This window comes from Castor canadensis, chromosome 1 (genome assembly GCF_047511655.1).
Source record: "Castor canadensis chromosome 1, mCasCan1.hap1v2, whole genome shotgun sequence".
Classification (NCBI taxonomy): Eukaryota; Metazoa; Chordata; class Mammalia; order Rodentia; family Castoridae; genus Castor; species Castor canadensis.
In genome coordinates, this window is record NC_133386.1 from 205021601 (window position 1) to 205046863 (window position 25263).

The 25263-nt window shown below is 55.2% G+C and overlaps 1 protein-coding gene across 7 annotated transcripts in view; it reads left to right on the top strand.

Annotated features, from left to right (window-relative positions):
• The window catches only part of Tpcn2 (two pore segment channel 2), a 34667-nt gene extending 14133 nt beyond the window's left edge, over positions 1-20534 (top strand). The window contains exons 8-25 of one of the 7 annotated variants that reach the window (XM_074050734.1): positions 211-310; positions 1177-1242; positions 1755-1819; positions 2374-2474; positions 2925-3006; positions 3174-3260; positions 5362-5481; positions 5635-5694; positions 7412-7540; positions 8204-8253; positions 9563-9662; positions 11461-11532; positions 12318-12391; positions 12756-12819; positions 12918-13000; positions 13416-13497; positions 13879-13973; positions 14477-20532. In XM_074050734.1, the coding sequence (XP_073906835.1) occupies positions 211-310; positions 1177-1242; positions 1755-1819; positions 2374-2474; positions 2925-3006; positions 3174-3260; positions 5362-5481; positions 5635-5694; positions 7412-7540; positions 8204-8253; positions 9563-9662; positions 11461-11532; positions 12318-12391; positions 12756-12819; positions 12918-13000; positions 13416-13497; positions 13879-13973; positions 14477-14555 (1509 nt within the window). In that variant the 3' untranslated portion in view covers positions 14556-20532. The other 6 variants (XM_074050766.1, XM_074050732.1, XM_074050760.1 and 3 more) reach the window with 6 other exon arrangements.
• The last annotated feature ends 4729 nt before the right edge of the window (positions 20535-25263 follow it).

The following is a 25263-nucleotide window of genomic DNA, read 5'->3' on the forward strand; positions in this document are numbered from 1 at the left end:
CCTGTTCCTGTGCCTGAAGGCCCTGGCTTGTGTCCTGTGTGGCTGTGAGCTTGGAGCTTGCTGGGAAATGATGGGGAGATGTAGGTCGAGGTTGCTGGCCCCTCAATGGACGGTCCTGACTGTTGGGTCTGGGACCTGGGGCTGGGCTGGCTTAAAGCATTAGCTAGGGCGTGGAGGCCCACGTTTGCCTAGAGCTTTGTCTGCCCTCAGGATGAAGAGCAGGATAAGGAGAGGCTGGCCTACTTCAGGAACCTGCCAGAGGCGCTGACCTCCCTCCTGGTGCTGCTGACCACTGCCAACAACCCTGATGGTGTGTGATATAGGCAGGGTCTGGAAGGGCAGTGCCTGCTGCGGGGGTTGGTTTGGGCTATGAGCCTGGGAGCCCTGGGAACATCGAGGCCTTTTCATCAACTGGGAGGGTGACTTTGGACCCTCTCCTCCCTTTTCTTTCTCTTGTTTTTCCCTCGTTTCCCTTGTTCCTTTTCTTTCCATCTCACTCCTTTGCCTTCTTCCTCCCTCCCTCCTTTCTTGGCTTTTTTTGCCGTGTCTCCTTACTCGGAGAAGCTGAAAGTGAACCGTGTTCTATGTGGTGACGTGGTGGTCAGTGGTCCCTCTGGTGGCCTTTTTGGGGCCAACCCCTTTCCCTGCCGCCGGCCAGACCTGGTTGTGAGGTGCGTGCTGCTCGGGAACGTTGTGTGTGAGACCCTGGGGACCGGGTGCTGATGGGTTCCCCAAGTGCTCGGGAGTGGGCTGTGGCCAGGACAGGAGGCTGTAGTTCTCCTGGGTTGGCATGGCCTGGCCATCACGATTGTGTCCTTTCTTCATGGGCTCAGGGATGCTCACAGCCTTGGAGACCTTCCCTGAGGGCAGCTGGGATTCCTGCTCCAGGGAGAGCTGTGTTGATCTGAGTACTGTCCCCACCTTCCTGTGACTTGTAGCAGGACACTGCAGGGAGAGCTGGATGGTTGTGGCATGGCCACAGGGAGGCCTCTCTCCCAGGGACCAGCGTCTCCATGGTGGGTGGGGTGGGAGGGTGGTGAGCGCCCACTCTGGGTGCGTGAGGCTGTCTCCACAGAGCCCCTGTGTGCAGGAGACGTGTGGTGTAGGGTCATGGAGGAAATGGGACAGGTGCGAGGCTGTGAACAGTCTGACTTTTTCTCCTTTCCTCTGTTTCAGTGATGATTCCTGCGTATTCCAAGAACCGAGCCTATGCCATCTTCTTTATAGTGTTCACCTTGATAGGTGAGTGTGGCTAGGTCTGTGCAGTCACTGGGCCAGGAGTCATCTTGGGGGGACAGCATCCCAATGCTCAGATAGATGTACACTGGTCCCCACCCCTTTGCTTTCCTCACCTTGCCCCTATAACTTCATCTCAACTGCAGCACCCTGTAACTTCACCTCAGCCTGTCCCCTACCCTAGAACTTCACCTTGACCTGACCCCCACTGTGAAACAGCCTTGGCATGACCCCTTCCCCTGATGGCTTGTCTGTGGCCACACGCCCTGTACCTTCTCCCACCATGGCCAGGTGGCCTGCTGGTGTCCCGTTGACGGATACGGATGTGGAGGCCTGGAGGCCGCGCTGTGTCCTGCTGCGTGGCGGGAATCGAGTGCTGACTGTGGTTGCTCTTCCAGCCTTCCTTGACATCATGCTGGCTTTGCTGTGCCAGTTGACCCTTGGCCCCAGGGATGGTCTTGAGAACTTGCTGTCCCTGGCTGTGCCATGCCCACCTGTGACTGAGGCTTCCCCTGCAGGAAGCCTGTTTCTGATGAATCTGCTGACGGCCATCGTCTACAATCAGTTCCGTGGCTATCTGATGGTGAGCCGTGCTGCTTGCCTGCAGGGCTGTGCCCACAGTGGACCCTGGAGACCAAGCAGGCAGGACCCAAGCCTGCCAGAGTGTGGCCCCCAGCCTTGCCCACCGGGCTCTGGAGAGGGCAGGGAGTGGGGTCGTTGCCTTTGTGAATGAGCCGAGATAGACCCTGTGTCACTGCTTTGTGTTATTTGAGGTTCCAGGGTTTATTGACACGGCTGCACAGGGTCCTCTCCTGCCCCACCCGCTGCCCCAGACCCCTAGGGGAGGCTGCCAGATTGCAGCTTCCAGGGTGACTGATCGGCACCCTCTTGTGGGGAGTTAGGGGAAAATGCAGGTCTTGGTGGGTTGTGCAGTGAGCTGTGGTCAACTCCAGTCCCTGCTGGGCCTTAGGCACCCTCCTTTGAGGACTGTCCCCTGCAGTCTGGCCATCTGCCGATGCTCTAAGGTTGAGGGACTGCTCCCCAGGCCGTGGACCATGCCCATTTCCTGGGGCAGGGAGGCCGGGATGGGACTCCTGACGGGAGCAGCACGTAGCCCTGAGAGCCTCCTCCTTGCAGAAGTCTCTGCAGACCTCACTGTCACGGCGGCGGCTGGGGACCCGCGCTGCCTTCGAAGTCCTCTCCTCTATGGCAGAGAAGGACAGAGCTACCTCTGAGGCGTGAGTGCTGGGCTGGGCCTCTTTCCCTGGGGAGGTGGGGGTTGTGGCTGCCCAAGAGGTGGACCTGGTGCCGGGCTTAGTATTCCATTGGGAATTGTGAAAACTGGTTCCCGTGATTCTTGCTTCCGAGTTGACTTGTGGCTGGGTCAGGCATTCACTTTGCACGTGAGCGGAGAGATGAGGGCAGAGAGCCTGAGGGTGTGGCTGGAGAGGTTCTGATCTCCGCTGCTCGGTGGCAGCGGGGTCTGCTTGCCTCTTTTCAAGGAGACAGCAGTGTCTCCTGGAGAATCTTGGAAGATGAGGACTGTAAAAGTTCTGTGGCACCAACTGGTGGTAAACACCCATGGATTGAGGTGCTTTGCACAGCCAGAAGGATGGATGTGTGGCTAAGCACGGGCTGGAGGATGGGCAGTGCTGGCCTACTCATGGGGTGGGGTTTCTTTTCCGCAGAGTTGGAGTGAATCCCCAGAAACTCCTGCAGGTGCTTCAGAGAGCCGAGCTGGGCAGCTCCCACAAACAGGCCATCGTGGAGGTAGCTGGTCCCCTGATTCCACCCCAGCTTTTGGGCTTCTGGGAGTCATGGGCAGCAACTCCTTTCAGGATGGGGTGTGGGTCGGTCAGCATGGCGCTTCCAGACTGTGGGGATGGGCAGGGTCAGGCCATGTACTGTCCCTGGCTGACCCACCCTCCTTTCTGCAGAAGGTGTACTCCCATGGCAGCACGCTGCTGTTGGCTGACGAGTTCCAGAAACTCTTCGATGAGATTGATAAAACTGTGATTAAAGAGGTAATTGGGACTGGCCTGTACCACCTGCCAGCCTGGGCTGCTGGGACCATCTACTTTCCATTGTCATTGATCAACTGGGGACTCTTCTAATGACCAGTGCCAGGATTCACCTACCCAGGGATCCTGGCCCCTTGGATGGATGGTGGGACTGGAGATCCTTTGGCTTTTTGAAAGTGGGGTGATTTTATTGACCTGGAGATATTCACCAGCCCTGGGAAGTGGCCTGGGCCACGCCTGGCACAGAGGAACCTTCCACGTGGGTTTCTCCATCTCCATGACCATCTTATCTTCCTGGAGGCCCCTCTGGGAGATCTAGATGCCGGCCCTCTCCACGGCCATGGCCTTTGCCTTTGGTCCTTGGCAGTGATGTGCCTAGTCCCTGCAGGGCCTCAGCCACCCGCTTGGTACTGTTCAGGCTGCAGCTGTCTGTGTTTTCCTGCGTGGGTTTCTGGAGGGGGTGGAGATACCCACAAGCACTGGGGTGTCCTTGGCAGTCTGTGGGGGCAGAAGAGGGGCTGCCAGTCCAGCCACTCAGCCTTGAGAGGCCCAAGCAGAATCCTGAACAGGGATGGGGGCACAGAGATGGAGTCAGATGTGTTCTGCTGGTCAGACTCCTGCTAATCCCATGTCACTGCTGTGTGACGCGTTGGCTCAGGCTGCCGAACCATGCACCACACATGGGTGATTTTGGCAGCAGGCATTTACTGTCATATTCTGGAGGCCGCAGGTCCCAGATTGAGGTGTCGCAGGGCTGGCTCCTGAAGGCGCTTTCCATACTTGCATTCAGGGTCTTCTCTGTGTCCTCACATGGTTGTCCTCTGGCTGTCTGTGCCCTGATCTCTCATCAGGACACAGTGCTGTGGATTAAGAACCTACCCCAAAGGCCTCATTTTCACTCGATCACTTCTTGAAAGGCCCTATCTATAAGTACACTCACAGTCTGAAGTGCTGGAGGCAAGGCGTTAACATAGGAATTTTGTCTGTGAGCTACTCTGGCCTTCATTATCGCCCTCCACATCCTGCTCAAGGAGGTTTTCTTTAAAGCAGGTCTTTAATGGAGGTTTCCCTCAGGTCTGTCCAGGCCATGTGGAACCAGGCCCTGAGAGGCCTCTGTCTGTCCTGTTAAGTCCCTTCTAGAGCAGCACTCCTTAGCATATGGCTCCCCACAGCCCTGAGGCACAGGGAGGTAGTGCTGGTATTAGACTCTGCTGGGGGCCAGGTGGCACTGAAGTACATTCGGAATTGGGGGAACACTAAGTGCGGGCTTTGCAGAGACTGGAGGTAGCCTCACATGACAGGAGGCAAAAGCACTGCTGTGTGGTGGCTTATGCTTGTCTTCCAGGTGCAGACAGACCCAGATAGGAGAGCTAGGTCCCATCAAGGGTTTTGATGCCCCAGGGTCTCTTCCAGGGTTCCTGCTGGGCTTCCCAGACTCCCTAGGCCACTCCCTGCTGACCTGTGGGAAGCCTGGAGTGGTGGCTGTCAGAGTCTACTCTTCCTGTGTCAGGATCTGATGCTGGCTGCACAGAGGTGCTACCTCCCACAATGCTGCAGGGGAGGATAGAGGATATATGGGTTGCGTCAGGACCCAGGGGAGTGGGTTCAGGCCTAGGACAGGGCTGGGGAAGGCCCAGCACCTGAGAGCCACATCCATGCTCAGGCCTCACTTTTCCCTGCTGTCTGTGCTTTGCAGCTTGTGGGAGAAGCTCTCTCCCCGTGGTGCCCTGACAAAGTCTGGAACCAGGATTGAGGTGGAAGTTTGGGGTTCAGAGGTTTTGGGAGTTGTGCATCTTTCTCTCAAGTGCTGAGCACGGGGGGGCGGGGGGAGGGTGTATTTCACTTTCAAGGTGTGGATCTTCAAGGGGCAGGCTGCGGTTTTGGATGCACATACCGTGTGACATGGCAGCCCGGCTTACGCTATCAGTGGACTTTCTCCTCTCCGGGTGTGGAGGCTGCTGTGGTGAGCCTCTGTGCGAAACTTTTTGTTTGGGATTGTTTCCTTGGGCTAGACAGATAGGCAGTGAGGCAGGAAAGAGCTGACTCAGAATTTCAGGCAGCGCTGCCGGCTGCAGCAGGTTCTGAGTGTGAGTTCCCTTCCCAGCACCCACCGAGGCCCCAGTACCAGTCTCCGTTTCTGCAGAGTGCCCAGTTCCTCTTCGGCCACTGTTACTTTGACTACCTGGGGAACCTCATCGCCCTGGGAAACCTCGTGTCCATTTGTGTGAGTGTGGGCTTGCCTGTGTTGCCGTGGGAGGTCCCACCTTTCCCGTTCCCCGCTCCTGGTGACGGCGTGTCCCACAGCTGTGGCCTTCCCACCCCAGAGCCGTGGCCTGCCTGCCTGGTTAGCCTCCCCCGACCTGCTCTGGCTTTGTAGGTGTTCCTGGTGCTAGACTCAGACCTGCCACCTGAGGCTCGTGATGACTTTGTCCTGGGGGTGAGTTCTGGGGCCCCAGCCTGTCAGGTTGGCAGCTCGGCCTGGGGATAAGAAGTGAGGAGGAGCAGGAGGGTAGAGGCAGGATGGCCCAGTGAAGAGCTCAGCATCTCCCGTGGGATGGTGTTCAAGGGGTGGGAGAGGCTGAGGACAAGGTGACTTCTACAGGCCCAGGCTGAGTGGGGCAGGCCGCTGAGGAGGCCTCGGGGCAGCGGTGTGACCATTGGGGTCTTCTGGCTGGTATCAGGACTTGAGTTTTGTCTTGACTGTTTCATGGCCTTTAAGAAAAAAAAAAAAAAGGGAGATGGTGGCGGGGGGGCAAGGGGGAGAAATGACCCAAACAATGTATGCACATGTGAATAAATGAAAAATAAAAAAAAATTTGAACTCTTTATCTAATTTAAAGAGATCTTGTCAGATTAGAGATGAAATGCTTTCATTTTGAATTTTAAGCAACGCCATGCTGCCACTCCCAAAAGATCTGCTCCCACCTTAAAGGTTGTCTTTAAAATTTACTGAAAATACTATGAAAGATACTAAGTTGAGAAAGCTATAAGATTTCCCTAGTTATGTAAGAAAAGGCTCGGCTTGTCAAATTAAAAAATGATACCTCATGTCACATATATTAAATGTAGGGAAAGACGTTTCATAGCACTGGACCTTCCTGTTTAAAGAGAATGACATTTTTTCTTTTCTTTTTTTTGGTGGGACTGGGGTTTGAACTCAGGGATGCATGCTTACAATGCAGGCGCTCTATCTCTTGAACCACAACTCCAGTCCATTTTGCTCTGGTTATTTTGGAGATGGAATCTCAATAAACTTATTTGTCTGGGCTGGCCTTGAACCTTGTTCCTTCCAATCTCAGCCTCCCAGGTAGCTAAGATTACAGGTGTGAACCATTGGTGCCCGGCTACATTTTATTTTCTTGTGTTGAGAACACAAGAATGAGGTCTAAAGGGCTCTGGCTCCTCTCAGTGAATCACGTGTTGCAGGGCTGTTTTCAGTCCTGATGAATGTCAGGTCAGATACAGCCGGCCTGGGAGTCGTCTTTCTTAGTGGTGGCTGATTGTTGGGGCCAGACTTTGTCAGATGGACCCCCTTGGGACCTGTGTTTGAGCCTGTCTTGGGGTGACTTTGCAGGAATTGCCCCTTTATGCCCTTTCACAGTTGTCCCTCTTCTGGGTCAGGAGGGTTCTTTCTTCCTGCCTTCAGCAGCCACTTCTATGTGCAGTGACGCTCACAGTGCTGGTGCAGAATGAGTAGGATGTAGGCTGCACCCCTAGAGGGTGACTCTCCCTCCTCCCCACGGGTCTGTCCTATGAAGGTCGGGGAGGTCCCATGCCATCCCTTTCAAGGAGGAGCTATTGGATATTTTACCAACTGGTTGAGGGCTCCGTGAGGGGGCCCTGCTGAGTTGTTGCCCCAGAGGGGCTGGGTGGGATCCATCCAGTGTGTAGTGTTAGGTTGCCCTGTTGTCCAGAGAGGGCTGGTTGCCAATGCAGATGTGGGGCATCTGGGTAGGTTCCCGAGGAGAGGGCAGAGCAGAAAGCAGGGGACTGGGGATGCCCTGACCATGAGGGACAGGGCTCTGGGAGAGCAAAGGAGAGAGAGGGGCAATGTGACTGCTGAGACTCAATGCTCTAGGGCCCAGGAGCTGGGTTGGCCATGGTTGAGGTCAGGTCTAACACCGACACCTCTTCTGCCTTTTCTGCCCCTTCAGATTCTCAACTGTGTCTTCATCCTGTACTACCTGCTGGAGCTGCTCCTCAAGGTGTTTGCCCTGGGCCTGCGTGGATATCTGTCCTATCTCAGCAACGTGTTTGACGGCCTCCTCACCATCGTCCTGCTGGTAGAGTTCCCGCAGGCCAGGACTGGCTGGGTGGTTCTGTGGACTTGGCCTGTGGCTCTGCACGAGCTCCCTTTCAGGTGTCATAGAGGGCTGGGTAGCTGGAGGAAGTGGGCTCCTGACTTGAGGGACAAGGGCTGGTTTCACCCCAGCTGAGTTACTTGGCTGAGTTACTTGGCCATGGGCTTGGGTTGCCACTTCTGACCCTGAGGGAACTACAGCTGTCACCAGCCAACCCAGTCCTGGGCACAGCCTCTGGTGCCACCAGTTCAGTGTGGCTTTGTAGTGGGCGAATGAGGGCCAGGGAAATAGTGTGCTTCCTTTCCACAGTTGCTAGGATCAGGGCTCACACTCGTTGTGTCCCTGCAGAGGCCCTGGACTGACAGTTACTGGCACTGAGCAATCACCCTGGTCCCTCTGGGAGCATGAGTGGAGAGACCTTGAGCTGGGCCCTTTGATCCTAACTGCATGGCTTCTCCCATCCCTGATTGCTGAGGCCAGAGTGTGCCAGTTGAGGGAGATCCCACGTGGATTCAGCCTATGAGGACAGGAATGAGCTGTGATGTCTCCAGAAGCCCCTTGAGGGTTGACAGGAGCTTTGAAATGTCCTGGAAGCCACTGGAGTTAGCATTGTTATGCAGCGCCTTCTTTCCTTTTGTACTAAAGGTTTTGGAGATTTCCACTCTGGCCATGTATGGATTCCCACACCCTGGCTGGTATGTGCCTGAGGAGACCTGGGGGTGATGGAGTGCTGGGGCTGGGTGGGCGTCGCTCAGGCTGTTGAACTGTGGGCCAGGCCTACTCAGCATAGAGGGTGCAGTAGCAGAGCCCCTGTTGGCTCAGGCAAGTCCCCTCTGAAGCGCTGCTGCCCCCAGTGGCCATGGTGAGCAGTGGCTGTGTTCCCCTCTGAGGTGCCCTCCAGCAACAGCAGGCTCCCTTCTGACAGATGTTCTGGGGACCCAATTCAGGTTTGAGGGACCTGTAGTCACTGGTGTTGGCAGGCCCCCTCTGCTGGTGGGAAGGGCCTGGCGTGTGACCTTGGGTTGTTGCCTCCCACTCTGGAATCCCTTTACTTCCCGTAGAATGGCATACCCGGCTCAGGCTTATACATGTTGAGATATTGGGTGCTTTTTGAGTCCCACCGACCCTTACTCTGGCCATGCAGAGGGATGCCTGGGGACCCCCAGGTCCCCTGGCCTGGCTGTTGAGGCTGCCTCATTCCAGCATCCGCAGCTATTGGGTTGGCACCACTAGACTTCTGTGCACCACAGCCAGGGCCCAGAGCCCAGGTACAGGGCAGGGCAGGCACACACACACTAACCTTGGGCTGTCTCTTCGACACCTGTGCTGCTTTTGTCTCAGAGTGGAGTAGCTGGGGGATGCTGGAGAGGAGAGGGTGGAGGACCCAAGCCTTACCTTTAGAGTCTCCTGTAGGGAGCTTGCCTGGACTTAGATGGGGCTGACGGGCTGTGTGAAAGGCCCTTGGTGGTGACACCATGTTGCTTTGCACCACAGGGCTTGTGCCCGCATGTCTAATGTGTGCTGGCTCCTCCTGTGCTTTTTTGTCTCATTACCTTGGGAGTCTTGGAGGTAATGGTCTGAGTGAGAATGGTTTACATCTAAACAGGAACAAGAAACCATGGGGATGGCAGTGACACAGTCAGGACGGGGGTATGGGGGCCAGAGATGGGAACAGAGGCAGAGGTCAGGTCTGAGATACAGGGTCAGGGGATAGGCCTCTCAGTTCTGCTGGGACCTGAGCTCAGCAAGCCCAGGATCTGCATGGCGTCCTTGGTAAGTGGGGTCTTCCAGCCCTAACTCTGGGACTGTGCTGGGGGTATGTGGCTGTGATGGGGGCTTGCCCTGGGCAGTGGGTGTGAGTTGAGAGCGCTGTCCTCTGCCATGTGTGAGCTTCTGCCTGGTGTGTCCATGCAGTGACCTCCAGGGGCACCCTGTTATGTCTCTGTGCCTCTCTCTGGCAACCCCATCTTCTCATTCACTCCCGCTGGCCTCCGGTCTCCCCAGGAAGCCAGGCAAGCTGGGCCTGCTGTCACTGTGGGACATGACGCGGCTAGTGAGCATGCTCATCGTGTTCCGGTTCCTCCGAATTATCCCCAGTGTGAAGGTGAGCTGGCACTGAGCCTCAGTCCCCACCCCGCCCTGTGCTCTGCCCCTCTGCTGTGCTTCAGAACAGTACATTGCTCTAGGGCGGGTGGGGCTGGGGTGGGGACCGAGGACCAGCCCATCACCTTGGACCCCTCTGGGCACTCCCTCAGCCCTGTACTCCGTCCCTGAGACACTGGGGTGGGACTGTTAGAAGTGGGAGACCAGGCCTGCGTTCTGGGTGAGGAGGGCAAGGACAGGAGGGTGGTGGGTCTGGTGCCCTTGACATCCAGGCATGTCTATGCTGCCAGACATTGCTGGAATGGCTTTTGGTGTGGGCTCCCAGAGGCTGCTGGTAATGAGACAAGGCTACTATCAGCCAGGGGCTCATTTTCAGAACCCACTAACACAGGTCCAGGGGTTGCCTCACGACAGCTCCGAGTCTTTCTCTAATGTACCTAACGTACCTGTCAGGAGTAGCACTCACCTTGAGGGGAGTGGGGCAAGGTGGGCAGTCAGTATGTTCAGGCCCAGTCCTCCATGGAGGCAGCTTTCTGGTCCCACCTCTGACTTCTTATGAACCTTAAGAGATGAAACCCAAGCATGTCACATCCGCTTCTCTCCCGAGGGTCCAGGGCCTCCCCCTGCTCGTGAGTGGCACCTTGCCTCTGGGGTTACCTTTGCCTGCTGGTGTTTCCCATGAGTTGGTGGCTGGGGTTCCTGAGTGCAGATGGGGCCTGCTATGCTGGGACTTTCGCACACACATGTGCACACAGGGCCACATGGGACTGTGTATATGCACAGACACGTGATCACATACACAGACAATCATACACACCTGTGATCACACGCGTTTAACACACATACACAGGCACAGGTGAGCATGCACACGCACACATGGTCTCTCCAGTCTCACACAAAATCACAAACACGCACAAAATCACATGCATCGTTTCTACAATACACGTGCATTTATATATACATACACAGATGAGGGCGGAGAGGAGTTTATGCACGTATTATGCACACGTACATTCATACGAGACACCACACATATATTATGCACACAGGTACGTAAATGTGTGTGTGCATGGGTATATGCGTGTAATTACTCATGGTCTCCACCCGATAGCGCTTGCCTTGAGACTGCTTGTTGCATGGGCTGATGACCTGCTGACTGGTGTGGGAAGAGCCCTGTGTGGCCGATCCCTGGCTGGTCCTTTGGGGCCCCCTCTCTCACACTTGATCCCTGGGGTACCCTTGTCACTGCCAGGTCTGCATTTCTTTGGAGCCTTTAGCCTCAGCAGATTTTCAGGTCAAGTGAGGACTGAGACCATGGACATGGTCTCTGCCAGAGGGACTTGGAACTCAGCACCAACAGGATACTGGGCATGGCGGGGAGTGTGAGCACCTGTGACCTTGTGGGTGGATACGGTGTCTGGGCTGTGCGGATGTGTACGGGTGGGTGTGGGTTATGTGTCCAGGTATGCATGGATGGCTGCAGGCTGTGTCCAGGTGTATATGAACGTACACAGGGTACATGTCAGGTGTGGGTGTCCAGGTATGCATGGATGGCTGCTGGCTGTGTGGGTGTATATCCTTGTGTGTCTAGGTGTGTGTGGATGACCACAGGGCACATGTCTAGTTGTGTCCAGTGTGTGTGTGTGTGACTGCGGGGTGTGTCCAGGTATGTGTGGATGGCTGCAAGGTGTGCCCAGGTGTGGGGCTAGGTGGTAGTCTGTCCTGCTGCCCATCAGTGGGTACTTCTGTCACTCAGTGGGTCAGGAGGAATAAGGAACTGTGCCTTCTTCTGCCCACAGCCAATGGCCGTAGTGGCCAGTACCATCCTGGGCCTGATACAGAACTTGCGGGCATTTGGTGGGATCCTGGTGGTGAGTTCTTGGGCACTGGTGGTAGGTGTGGGGACCAGACAGCTCAGGTAGACTGGTGCTCTGTGGAGGCCAAGAGGAGGCAGTGCTGGGCCGCTCACTGCTCTGGAGAGGAGGGGCCCTGTGGAGCAGTAGCAGCCCTTGAGGGCAAAGGAGACTGAGGCTGGGAACAAGAAGCCTGAATTGCTCCCCTTCCTTCCAGAGAAGGACCTGGGGGCTGCTGTGCTGGTCTCCTATACCTCCCCTCTGTGCCAGGGGTCCTTCTGGGAACTGCCCAGTCTCTCATGATTTCTGGGTCAGGAGCCATACTGAGAAACTAAAGAGGAAAATGTAAGAGGCACAAGACTTTGGCTCTGGGGCCCCATGGCCAGGTGGACCTGGGGTCAGGCTTTGGTCACTGTTTCTTTCTTAGAGAACTTCAGGGCTAATGGCCCTGTGTGTCAGGCAAAGCTGTGATACCCCAGCTCTCCTCAGGGGCTGCCCTACCCCCTGGAGAGGGTTCCTGTGACCAGATGGGGCTCTGAACCCTCCTTGGCTGGCACCAGCTGGCAGTGGGTTTGAGGGTAGCAGGAGCGGTGCTCCCAGACCTCCTGGGGGCTTTGGCAATACATCCTAGCCTCTGTGGCCTCCCAGCTCTGGGGGAGCAGCTGTGTGCTTTGATACAGCAGTGCCTACTACTGGGGACAGCAGACAGGTTGGGAAGCCCAGCCTTGGGGCAGAGAGGCCTGGCTTCGGCTCAGCCTGGCTCTGCCAGCTGCAGCCAGCTGACTGGCCTCCCTGCCTCCCAGGTAGTGTACTATGTGTTTGCCATCATCGGAATCAACCTGTTTCGAGGTGTTATCGTGCCTCCTGGAAACAGCAGGTGAGGTGTTAACAGTGCTAGAGGAAGGGCTCTGGGGGCACTGGTGGGCAGAGCCAATATAGACTCACATTCTCAGGACTGTAAGAATCCATCCCAGGATGACCTCTGGGCTCCTTCCTCTCCCTCCCTCTTCCTCCCTCTCTGTCCTGACTACTGTCCACCCCCTGGAGTCCATAGTGGCCTGGAGCTCCAGAAGCCCCCTTTGAGTGGACAGGTATGTCTTCTTTCCTGCTTCATTTCCCAGGGACCTGAGGGGTCCATGTTGGGCCAGGGGCTGAGGCAGTGCTGGGCTCTGCTTACCTGGGTGTGTGGCCCCTGACACTGACCTCGAGTGTTGTGTCCTTAGCCTTGTCCCTGCCAACAGCTCAGCACCCTGTGGAAGCTTCGAGCAGCTGGAGTACTGGGCCAACAATTTTGATGACTTTGCAGTGAGTGCTGTGCCCTGCCTGTGGCCCCCGTTTCCCGGGGTCTGCCCCCACTCCCTGCCTCCTGGACCCTCCTGGACTCTTGGTCTGCTTCCCTGCAGGCTGCCCTGATCACGCTGTGGAACGTGATGGTGGTGAATAATTGGCAGGTGTTCCTGGATGCATATCGGCGTTACTCGGGCCCGTGAGTCACTTCTTTGCAGATAAGCCCAAGTCTCTGGGCTTCTGTCTCTTGGGGTGCTGGTGTGGGAGGAACAAGTGGCTCGGGGCTTCTGGGGAATTCCATGGGGGTGGAGCCCTGGGGAGGCTGAGTCAGGAGAGGGGTTCAGCCTGGAGCTTGGAGAGTTCAGAGCAGCCCAGTGGAGGGGCCAAGGTTTGAATCCAAATTCCTCCTTGTTGGATGAGCTTCCTGGGGTGCTCAGTGACCGTTTCTGAGCCTTGGTTGGGCTGTGTTTATGGGGACCCTACATTGTGGAGTTAGTGGGCAGGATCTGACAAGCCCTATCACAGATGTGTATCAATAGCGTTCTTATTTCTGGAATGATCTGCTCTACTCATGGTGGGCCTGGGGGGATGGGGTGTGTCCTTATCCTCTGTAGGTGGTCAGAGATCTACTTTGTGCTGTGGTGGCTGGTGTCCTCTGTTATCTGGGTCAACCTGTTTCTGGCGCTGCTTCTGGAGGTACTGGAAGTCCCTTCCCAGATCCACCTCACAGCTCTCATTTATCAGTGTTAGGCTTGGAGCTTTGATGGATGAAGCTGTGAAGCCATGCTGGGTTCACGGCTGGCAGAGAGTGCAGGCTGAGCCAGCCATTCCTGTGTTCAGCACCACTTGTCCTGGCTGCCAGGGCCCCATGGGAGGCCCTGACATCTGACCCATGGGACTCAGGCCCCTGGGCCGAGACTGAGGAGGGACTTGAACACTGTGCTGTGGCAGGAGTGTAGACCTTATTGAGCCCTCACCTGGAACTGGGTGAGCTGTTCAGCCCACAGTGACTTTGGCCACCACTGCAGGGCCGCAGAGGGGGTGGCATTCACTGGTCTTCCTCCCTTTCTGCTCCAGAACTTCCTTCACAAGTGGGATCCCCGCTGTCATGAGCAGCCCCTGGCTGGGACCCGGGAGGCCACCTACCAGATGTCCGTGGGACTCATGTTCAGGTGCGGGGATGGGTGTGAGGATGGCAGCTGAAGGAGGGAGGGCTGGGCAGAGGTAGCCTTTGGTAGTGTCCTGGCCACCTTGTCTCCTGTCGCCTCCTGTGCTGTAGCTGAGCTGGTGAGAGCTCAGAGCTGGGGTGGGGCAGAGCTGTGGGCTTCCCCTGTTCTCAGAGCTAGCACAGTTAAGGGACCTCCTTCAACTTCCTTAGCCTCTGGGTAGTTCTGTCACCTGAGGGAACCTACCATCTCTTTTCTTCTCATGGCCTTATGGAAATTGTTGTCTGTTAGTTCAGTAAAGTGGCTGTCACTCCTCAGGCCACCTGCTATGGCCTCATTTCCCCTTGAGTGTTGGCTGTGTGCTGTGGCCACCTGCATAGTTGTGACAGATCTGGGTCCTGCCTGCCTTTGTACCTATCTCTGGTGGTTTCGGGGACTCCTGTCCTCATAGGCTCGCTCACTGGGGGTCCATCTTTCCTGAGTCTCCGTGTGCTTCCCTAATTATGCAGGGACATCCTGGAAGAGCCCAGGGAGGAGGAGCTGGTGGAGAGACTGCGCCGGCACCCACACTTGCAGCTGTGCAGGTGACGGCCAGGGGCTTCCAGCTGGGCAGTGGAAGGAGATTCTGGCCCAGGACCTACACTGGCTGTGGAGGAGGCAGCAGAGGAGGCAGCACTGTGGCCAAGCGGGAAGAGATTGCACTTGTCATAGACCACTCCATGGGCACAGGAGGTTGCAACGAGGAGCCTCCTCCCTGTTGCTGCTCTCCAGGAGCTGCCACACCAGGTCCTTAGCAGGATGGCCGCTGGCACTGCAGGGTGGTGTCTTGTGCCGGGCTGCATTCTGTGAACTGCTTCGGTGAGACTCACTACAGAGATAGGGACTTCTCAGGGACCTGGAAGACGACCTGGGGAGCAAGGAGCAGCCACTTCCCCTCGTGCCCCCAGCTTCCATGTGCCTTTGCTGCTGGCGGCCTTCAGGGACCAGGCCCTGCACGGGGCCTGCACAGGCTAACTGGCAGATTCCTAGGGTGTTGTGGGTGCTTGGGGTTGTCTGTGAAGAGAATTTTGGCCATGTTTTATTGTTTTTTTGCAGTGTATGAGTGATTGGTTGTGGTTCTCTTGTCAGAATGCTAGTCATTTTCACCCATAAGTCTTGCATGGAGTGGCGTTGTTATTTTGACTTCACGCAGATCTGGGTCTGCTTCTCTGGAACGGGGCTGATGGCAAGGTTGTGGGCTGCACAAGGGCCGTTGGCTGTGAGGACTGTCCTGGCGTGCGGCTTTCAGCCTGTGGTGAGGGGCACCTTTGAGTGCTGTGTATCAGGGTCATTTGTGTATCAGTGGTAGCCCTACTTTGCATGCCCTCAGTGTGTGGTGGAGAGCTGGGTGGGAAGGTAGGGGAAGCGAGCAAGGTGTGGCAGGCCACTCATCACTTCGGTCACCTAGGTCCAGATTGCTCTATGGTTGTCTCATTTCAAGTGCCAGCTCCAGCGGTTGGTGGCATAGTTTCTCCGTGGACCTGTGAGTGATGTCTGCCTGGGGCTCAGGTGTGACTCCACCATAGGCCGCAAGCCCTGCAGACGTCCCCACTCACCTGGAAATGGGATTTGAGGCAAGTGTCACTGGGAAAGGGACTCTAAAATGTCATGAAACCCCGGTACGTGAGTTCTGTGAATGCTGGTAGAGGTGCCATGTTCTTAGCTCCTTGTCGCTTCTGATCCATCCTGCAGCTTCACCGAAATCCTGGGCACTCCCAACACCGTCTGGTTTGGAGCCTTTGGGGGCTGTGAGGACAGTCCTATCTCCTCCTTCTGCAGGCTGCCTCCCTGGAGGCTGATTTGAGTGGGGAGGGCCTTCTGGAGCGTGGTTGGCATCCATAACTCAGCTGACCTTGCTAGGCTGGCACTGGTACCTCTAGGGACCCTCTCTCTCTGCTAAAGGTTGGGTGCCACCTAGTGGTAGATAGGATTTGACTGACCTTTGTAGTATCTGGTGGCCCTGTGATCCCCAGAAGCGGCTGGTGGCCTGCGTCCCCTGTCCAGTGTCCCAAGGTCCCTGAGATGCGAAGCTCCTGTCCACATTTTGGACTGACCTGGTCCTCTTGGGCACTTATCAGATGCCATCCAGCACTGATCCCAGGTCCACCCTGTGTTCTAGTGTCATAGTCTCTGTGCAGAGACAATCCCCTCTTTCTCCCTCCAGATAGCAGGGAACTTTGGATCGCCCTACTGGGCATGGGGAGGCAGCACTGGTCTGGGAGGCTCTGCTGGAGAGAGGGGCACCTGGTGCTGCTGTCTCTGGGGAGCATGTAGTGGGCTAGAGGAGGGTGGCCAGTTGTGCTGGGGTCTTCTGACTGTGAGTTGGGCCTTGTGGATATTTTGGGGACTCCTGGCCCCCAGAGCTAATGGTCCTTCCGCCTGTTTCCCACAGGCTGAATTCAACCAGGCTGTGCTAGTGCCGGGGGCAGGGCCACTGCAGGTCACCAGCTGTAGTCTCCTCGTACTCCTGACCTGCCTAGGCAGTGCCTCCACAGAGCATGGTGGCCACACAGCTGCAGGAGGACAACCTGTGCTGGCATCTCAGGCCCTTGCAGTGGCTCTTTTCTGTGGCCTTATTTTGGTGGCTCTGGCTGGACATGGGTGGAGGGGCTGAGCCCTGCTGGACCCTGGAGTTGCCCAGCACAGTGAGGAGGTGTCACAGCTCCAATGCAGGCCAGAGAAGGAGGTGGGTGCAGGACGTAGCTGTGGCTGAGGAGCCTGGGGCCTGGGAGGGATCTTGTGTCCTTATGGCTGGGGAGCCCTGGCCTGGGGTTAGTGGGAAGCATATATGGAGGCAGCCAGCCTTGGTGGATGTGGGAGGTGGCCTGTTGGGGCAGCAGAGGGGCATGGCATGTGGGGTAGCTGCCCTGGCCTGTACCTGGGCCACCTGAGCTTGGGCTGTACATTCCGAAAAGAAGCAGAACTGTGAGCCAGTGCTATTGGTGGATGGGAGTGCAGGTCGGAGCCTGTGTGGTCAGTGAAGGGACCTGGGCAGGCGCTGAAGCCTCCACCCGCCCAGAGGTCTCAGCTGCTCAGCCAGCTCTTGCAGCCTGGATATGGGAAGGTTCTCACTTCCCACAGTGCCCCCAATCTCCCTGGGAGCCCCTAGCACACCCTGGGCCCTCAGGTCCCACCTCTGTGACTAGGAAGGCGGGGCCCTGGCCACTTCCTTCCATTCTGTGCATCTTGCCTTCTGGATGTGCACCTTCTGCCATCTGCTTATTACAGGAAGGCACTCAGGCCTCACTGGCTCCTGCTAGGGAGGGGATGACCCTGAGGATACTGTTGCTGTGACTGAGGCTGGGGAGTAGAACAGGCCCCAGGCAGAGGTCTTGGGTTCAGGCTCCTGCCTATAATAGCAGTGACCATGTAGAGATAATGGCAGACTTGGCACAGAGCTGAGTAACTTTCCCAAGTCCCTGGAGAGCAGGCCGGGGCTCTGGTCCACGCTGTCAGCACAGGTGGGTTTCCAGCAAGTAGGGTGGCCCCTGCAGAGCCCCACCAAGGACCTTGGAAGTAGTGCCCACTGCCACCAATACTTTGTGTTCCATCGGGAGTGTTGTTCTGAGCTGGGGTGGTAGCATGGTTATGTTGTTCTAACCTCCCTGACGGGGTCTCCACCTGCTGGGCTGTGACCATACCCTGTCAAGACACAGTATTCAGAGCATGGTGCCCATGTTGCTGTGGTCTCCTCACAAATCCCAGTCCTTGTTTTTCGCAGGAACATCACAGAGGTGACAACTGTGTTTTGCACATGTTGCGTGACTTTTGTTTACCGATGCTGATGTCCGCTGTCCCCTTGTTAAGGTGGTGATGGCAGCCCCTGCCCTCCATCTGTCCCATCCTCTGTGAGGACCGTGTGGAAGGCTATTAGAAGCCACGGAGATGCCCCGCCCCTCCTCAGACTTGGTCACTTGCTCTTCCCTTCTCTGCCTCTCCCCCTGTCCTTTCTTGCTTTCATCTGTGTCCATCATGATTTGTCATTGTACTCAGTGGGTTGCTATCTCTTACTAAGTTAACTCAATGCCAGGATTGTCCTCATCTGGTAACAGGAGCCTCTCCACCTGGCTTTGGTGACCTTTCACCACGGATCTGCATCCTGTGGTTCTCCTTGACTTCCTGGCATGAGAAGATGGCCGTGCCTCACTTTATGGCCCATGCCCTGTTCCTTTTGGTCTCTGGAAGGGAAGGAGCCGTTCTTCAAGGTGCTCTGTTCCTTTTTTTGTGGGACTGAGGTTTGAACTCAGGGCTTCACACTTGGACAGCAGGTGCTCTGCTGCTTGAGCCACACCTTCAGTCCGTTTTGCTCTGGTTATTTTGGAGACAGGGTATGGAGAATGAGTTGCCTGGGGTGGCCTTGAACCACGATCCTTCTGATCGCAGCCTAACTAGGGTTATAGGTGTGAGCCACCGGCACCCACTGAGGTCCTGTTCCTTTAAATGGAGAAGAGCAACTGGGACCCAGCACATGGGGCTCCCGCCTAGAGGACAGAGCTGGGGGATGTGCCCCCACCCTTCCTCTCACCCACTAATAGTGCTGAGGGACAGCGGTAACTCCGAGTCCAGCCCGGCACAGGCACCTCTGGATTCTTCTCTTTCTGTAGTTGTGAGGCTCCTTCTCCAGTGGGTCTCACTAAATATGTCTCCTTGGTCAGTTTCACATAAGTACCGTCACTGGTCAGTTAATAGTCACCTCCCCTCGCTGCAGAGCGAGTTACTTTGATAGAGTAAAATATAGAGGTTTAAGCCCTCTTATTTCTAGAGCTACAGGAATTGAACCTAATCCTAAGAACTCAAAATTCTTCATGCTACCATATCACACCCAACTCTAAAGTAAGGTCAGCTAAATTAAGCTATCGGGCCCATACCCCGAAAATGTTGGTTTATATCCTTCCCGTACTAATCAACCCCACTGCCAAATTAATTATCCTATTCACTATAATTATGGGAACAATAATTACAATAATAAGTTCCCACTGGCTAATAATATGAGCAGGCCTAGAAATTAATGTTAGCATTTGTCCCCCTACTAATCAACAAAGGAAACCCACGATCCCCAGAAGCAGCAACCGAATACTTGACACAAGCCACAGCGTCTGTACTGCTACTAATAGCAATTGTAATCAACATGCTAGACTCAGGCCAGTGATCAGTCACCTGTATACAAAACCCCATCACATCATTCATAGCCCTAACAGCGCTAACGATAAAACTCGGACTAGCCCCGTTTCGTCTATGAGTGCCAGAAGTCACCCAAGGGGCTACCCTCGTATCTGGAATACTACTTCTAACATGACAAAAACTAGCCCCAATCTCCATCCTATATCAACTGACACCATCAATCAACCACCAACTCATTCTATCAGTAGCTCTACTACCAATCGTAGTAGGGGGCTGAGGAGGACTGGACCAAACACAACTACGCAAAGTCATAGCCTACTCATCTATCGCCCATATACGATGAATAATAGCCATCATCTCGTACAATTCCATAGCCTTCATGCTAAACCTGATCATCTATATCCTACTAACTGTTACCATGTTCACAGTAATCAACCATAACACACCAGTACACTAACCCTAGCCCACTCCTGAAACATAGCCCCAGTAGTTACCCTAACACTACTCATCTCACTCTTATCACTTGGAGGACTCCCACCACTAACAGGATTTCTACCAAAATGAATCTTCATTAATGAACTAACAAAAAATGACCTAATTCTAACACCCACAATTATAGCCGTACTAGCCCTACTAAACCTCTACTTCTATATACGATTCATCTACTCAACAACCCTAACCCTATTTCCAACCACAAATACTACAAAAATAAAATGACACCACCCCAACAGCTCTCAATTCTTTTGCCCCCACTTTTCATTGTTACAACTGTAACCCTACCCTAACACCTATCATATTTACCCTAAACTAGGAATTTAGGTTAAATAGACCAGGAGCCTTCAAAGCCCTAAGCAAGTTAAATAAACTTAATTCCTGTAATAAGGACTGCGGGATATCACTCTACATCTCACGAACGCAAATCAAGCGCTTTTACTAAGCTAAGTCCTCACTAGATTGATGGGATTCAGACCCACGAAATTTTAGTTAACAGCTAAATACCCTAAAAAACTGGCTTCAATCTACCTCTCCCGCCGTCCAAGAAAAAAAGGCGGGAGAGGCCCCGGCAGAATTGAAGCTGCTCTTCTGAACTTGCAATTCAACGTGATCCATCACCTCGAAGCCTGGTAAAAAGAGGACTCAACCCCTGTCTTTAGATTTACAGTCTAATGCTTGCTCAGCCATTTTACCTCAACCCGCCTCTAAGTCCCCACCTCCACCACTCCCTCCACACCGGGGCAAGGTGAGCCTCTAAAAAGATCACCAGAAGAAAGAATCCTTTACTCATAGTGTGATTGTCCAGCTAGAAAGGCCAGTTATTAAAATACTAAATTCAGCGAAACAGCTTGCTATTATATGACATGAAATCAAATGAATGCTTTTCTAAATATTAGCCACAAACTGAGTTTGAACTTGGGGCCTGCGCTCTCCCTCTTGAGCTGCTCCTCCAGCCCTTTTTGCATTGGTTATTTTGAGATCGGGTCTCGCTTTATGCTTTGCCTGGCCTGGACCACATCCTCCTATTTGTGCTTCCCTGCATAGCTGGGATGACAGGTGTGCTCCACCGCACCCAGCCAGTGGTTGAGATGGGGGTGGGGGGGTCTCAAAAACTTTTTGCTTGAGCAGGCCTTGAACTGTGATCCTCCCAATCTCCACCTTCCCAGTAGCTAGGATTACAGGCTGGCATATAAGCTATACTTTCAACGACACCATTTAAATAAGTGAAACCCTTAAGGTCCCTAAAAATGAACTGAACTAAAGATTTTCAAGGCCTATAAAAGGTGAAAGTCACCGCGGTGGCCTGGAGTCACTGGAAGATGTATTAGTTTCTGGTGCCGAGTATCAGGTTGCCAACTGCTTAGTGCTCCATGGGACCAACTTTCAAGAACTCACAGCTGTGCGTGTTAGACGCCCAGCATGGCTCAGGCTTTCCTGTTCGGGGTCTCACGCAGCCAAGGTCAGGTGGGGCTGCCCTCCTGGAGGCTCTGGGAACCAGTATGCTTCCAAGGCCGTTCAGTTGTGCAAATTCAGTTGCTTGCAGTATGGGCCCAATGTCCCCATGTCTTTGCTGGCTGTCAGCCAGGGCTGCTCTTAGGAACCAAGCTTGCACAGGCTTCGTCTTGACAGTGACAGATCCTGCCTCACCTCCAATGCCCCTCACCCTTGAATCTCTTTAAAAAGAGCTGCGGGACTTTAAAGTGTCACCTGGTGAGGTCTGGCCCACCAGGATGATTGCCCCTTCTTAAAGTCAGCTGTGCCCCTTACCATAACCCAAGCTGGGAGTGATGTCACACCCAGCAGGAGGAGCTTATGCCAGGAGAAAGGAAGGTCACTGGGGCTCATCTTAGAATTTGCCTGCCATCCTGTCTCCTTGGGCAGGACTTGATAGTGTAGAAATGTTAGACTTCCTAAATGAATCTGTAGATTGTCACTTTAGACAGGATGACTTTTCCCGGGAAATTTGACAGGCTGAGGAAGACATTTACATGACAGTTAAGAAGCAACAATTCCGTCCCTTCTGCAGAAGAACTCTCCAGTTGGGGAATAGGGGCTCAGCCTCCCTGGTAATGGGGAACAGCCCCAGGAGGACCGCGTGACAGACACACCACTGCCACCCCATGGTCAGAACCCAGGAAGTGAGATAAGTTGACCGGGTGGTCACAGTGAAATAAAGGAGCTGAGAGGAGGACAGTGTGTGGTCAGCGCTCTGATGACTTGGCTTCAAAGGAGAACAGTTGAGAGGATTCCCTGTGGGTTTTCACATGGGGAACTTGTATGGACTGATGGGGGCGAGGTGGGGGTGAAGTGCTGGCCAGTGGGTGAGGGCAGGGCAGCATGGAGAAGCAGGGTGTGTGCCCAGGGGTCAAGTGCAACTTTGGGCAGACCAGTAATCTTCGTCAGCCCTGAGGCCCAGTGTCACCTATGGAGGAGGCAGGGGTCAGCAGTTCCTCTCCTTGGCTCCCTCCTGCTGGCCATCCCATGTGTGGTGGCTGGATGGGGTCCAGACCTGTGCCCAATCTGTCACTGGGACTGGGGAGCAGGTCTTAGCTGGCTGGGGTAGAGCCTTTCATGTGGTCTCTGCCCCCTCCCAGTGGGGGGACTCTCCTCTCCACGGAACAGCCTGGATTGGGTTTCCTGCCTTGGAGATAATTGGTGGTTCTAATTCAGGGGTTAGAATAATTCCTTGCTTTAAAAAGGAAAAAAAGTGGAACTTGGTCATACCGCACTGCTCTTAAAACTTTAAAACAGTGCCCCTCACATCAAAGAGGCTAGCATACGGCCAGGGCCGCCCCCCCAATCACACTTGGGGGCCTGATCTATTCTTCTGGGTCATTCATTGGGAAGCTCCCCAGGCATGGTGGGCCACACCTGCTAGGGGCCTGGGCGGGCTTGGCTGTCTCTCTGGGCCTGCAGCAGTTGGTTAATCCACGCCTGGGCCCCAGGCCCCAGCAACACCTGTCGCCAGGTGAGCCTGACCTGCCTGCCTCCCTCTTTGGAATTGCAGGTTGTGGCCTTTACTTTTTAATCATAGTGAACGGGTGCATTGACTTTGAGCTAGACAGGAGCCAGCTAAACAACTGGGTCCATGGCAAATACTACTCCCTAGCTGAACCCAGCTCCTCGAGGCCTGGAGCTTCCCTAGTGCTGGACAAGAGTCTGAGCTGGTGCCTGCTAAAAGGCCTCAGGAGGAGGACTTTCAGGACACAGTCCTGGACCCTGTCCCAGGGTCCCTGTTGAGGTGGTCATGGAGGGGCCTGGGGATCGGCATTTCTAGTAAGCGCCCAGGTGCTACCTGTCAGGAGGCCACTCTTGGAGCAGGGCTGGCCAGGAACGTAACATCCCTTCTTTCCTCTTCTCATTTTCTTTCAGCAAAATGTTAAGATGCACCACAGCTACTGTTCATACATTTTCTAATTCACAGGGTGGGCGCCCTGCCTGCAGGACAGATCACTGTCCTTGAGGAGGCCAGTTACCACAAAGGAAGGCCCCTTTCTGGTGGTCAGATGGCCCAAAGGTCCCCTCTGGGCAGAGGACTCCAGGAAGAGCACTGGCTTCTTGGTGCTACTGTGGTCACCTTCCCACCTTGGCAGGATGCATGGCTTGGCCAGCGGGTCCAGGCAGGATGTGCTGCTGTTACTCTCCTTCCCTTGCTTTATCACCTTGGCTTAGGACCTGTGCACAGCACAACTGGGTGCGGAGAGCTCAGGCTGGATCCTGGCGCGCCCAGAGGCAAGGACACCAGCAAGAGCCTGGGCGTGAAGAAGGTGGATGGGGTCCTCTGTCTCACCACTTTCCAAAGTAGCATGAGGCGCCCTATTCATCTGCCCCACCTTCTTCCTTTCATCGCGGTCTTGGACACACGTGAGCTTGTTCCACATCTGTTTCCTCTTTTGGAGAAGGAGGTGGGTGAGTGACCCCCAGTGGAATGCCCCCCTGTTGCCCTACACCGTGGCCAGGGGCTTCTTTCATGGAAGCTCCCATACGCTGGGAGCCACTGTGTTCCTCCTCCCACCCCCAGTGGTGGGCTGACTTACCCCCCGTACTGTGACTGGTCATATTTGGAAATAGTGCCTTTGCAGAGGTAATTAGGGACCTTGAGGTGGTGTCATACTGGATTTAGGTTGGGCCCTGCGTAGAATGACTATCAGGGAGTCTGTGGAGGTTGGAGTGATGGGGCTGCAAGCCAAGGAAGGCCAGGAGCCTCAGAAGGGACATGGCTCTGCAGATGTGTGTTTTTGCACACATCTCCTGGGCTGTGAGAGAATAGCGTTTGTCCTGAGCCACCGGTTCGTGGTGACCTGTCACTGCTGTCCTGAGAGGCAGGCATGGCCATCCTGCACTGCGCCTTACTGGCTGCTCACTCCCTGCTGGGGTGGCAAACCCAGGTGGCCATGGCTCACGGGAGGGGCTACTGCAAAGAGAAACAGCTATGAGTCTACTTCCCGCTGTGTCTCCATGTGGTGACATGGCACCTCCACACACACAGGCCTGAGCAGGCTTGGGCTGGGGAGGTTTGTCAGTGCTGTCTGAGTGGTGCCATTCTGGTCTGGAGGCGATGGCCTCGAAGGCTGCGTGAGCCTGGGCCTGAGCAGAGGGGTGCTCTGAGCTGACCGGTCATGGGGCTGTGTTGTCAGGAAAATAACCTCCCCTAGACCAAAGGGGCCCTGGACCAGGTGTGTGGCTGCATGTGCCTGCACAGCTGCCCAGCCAGGTGAGTGTTCCAGCCACCTGTGGGGCTCTCAGCCACTTTGGGCAAGGCTCTGTAAGCTGCAGCGGTCTGGGGGCCCTCGAGGATGCCCACTGACTGACTTTTAGGTTTGTTCATGGCTGGGAGAATGTAGGGTGATGAGCTTGGTGATCACACCAGCAGTCACAGCTCCACACTGAGCCTTCTCTCTGCCACCTTCACTTCCCTTTATGAGTTGGGACAGAAGCCACTCCTGGGACTGTTGGTACATGAAGGAGGCCACCTAGTGATGGCTGATGGTAGAAGGGAGGGAGAAAGGGACCTGCGTTCCTCACAGGCTCTCAATGGCTGCTAATCCCTGCTGGGAGAGTCTCCATTTATCTGCACCCCCCAGCAGTGCTCTGAGGCTCCTGGCAGGACTGGAGAGCCTCTCCCCTCCCCCCCCGCCCCCGTGCCCTGCTTCTCTCTTTGGAGCTGTGGTTCTGTGCTCACCTGTCTCAGGTAAGGTGTCACCTTTGGAGCAGCCCTCTACCCCAGATACGTGTGCACCAGGGCTACAGAATCTGCATGCAGACCCAGCTGGTCCCCGTGTGGCCTGGGGCAGGCTGGCATCAATGGCACCTTGTAAACCCACAAGTTCCTCACAAAGCCAGCTTGGGTGACAGGAAGTGCGAGTCCTCGCGCTGCTGACAATGGGCTGGTCAACCAGAGGTGATTTGCATACAGGTGAAGGCCTCTGACAGGCCCAGGGCCTCCAGAGGCATGGCCAGGTAGGGCAGACACCTGGAGGAGTCGCTTGCCCAGTGTGCAGGCAGTTCCTTTGCAGGCCAGCGGAGGGCAGCAGAGCTCCAGTGGAAGGGTGGCTTTGGTGCCCTCCCTGCCCTCCACTCCAGTGCCAGGTGGAGAGGGCAGGGGCAATTACCCCATCTGGAATTTTCTTCCCTCCCTTTT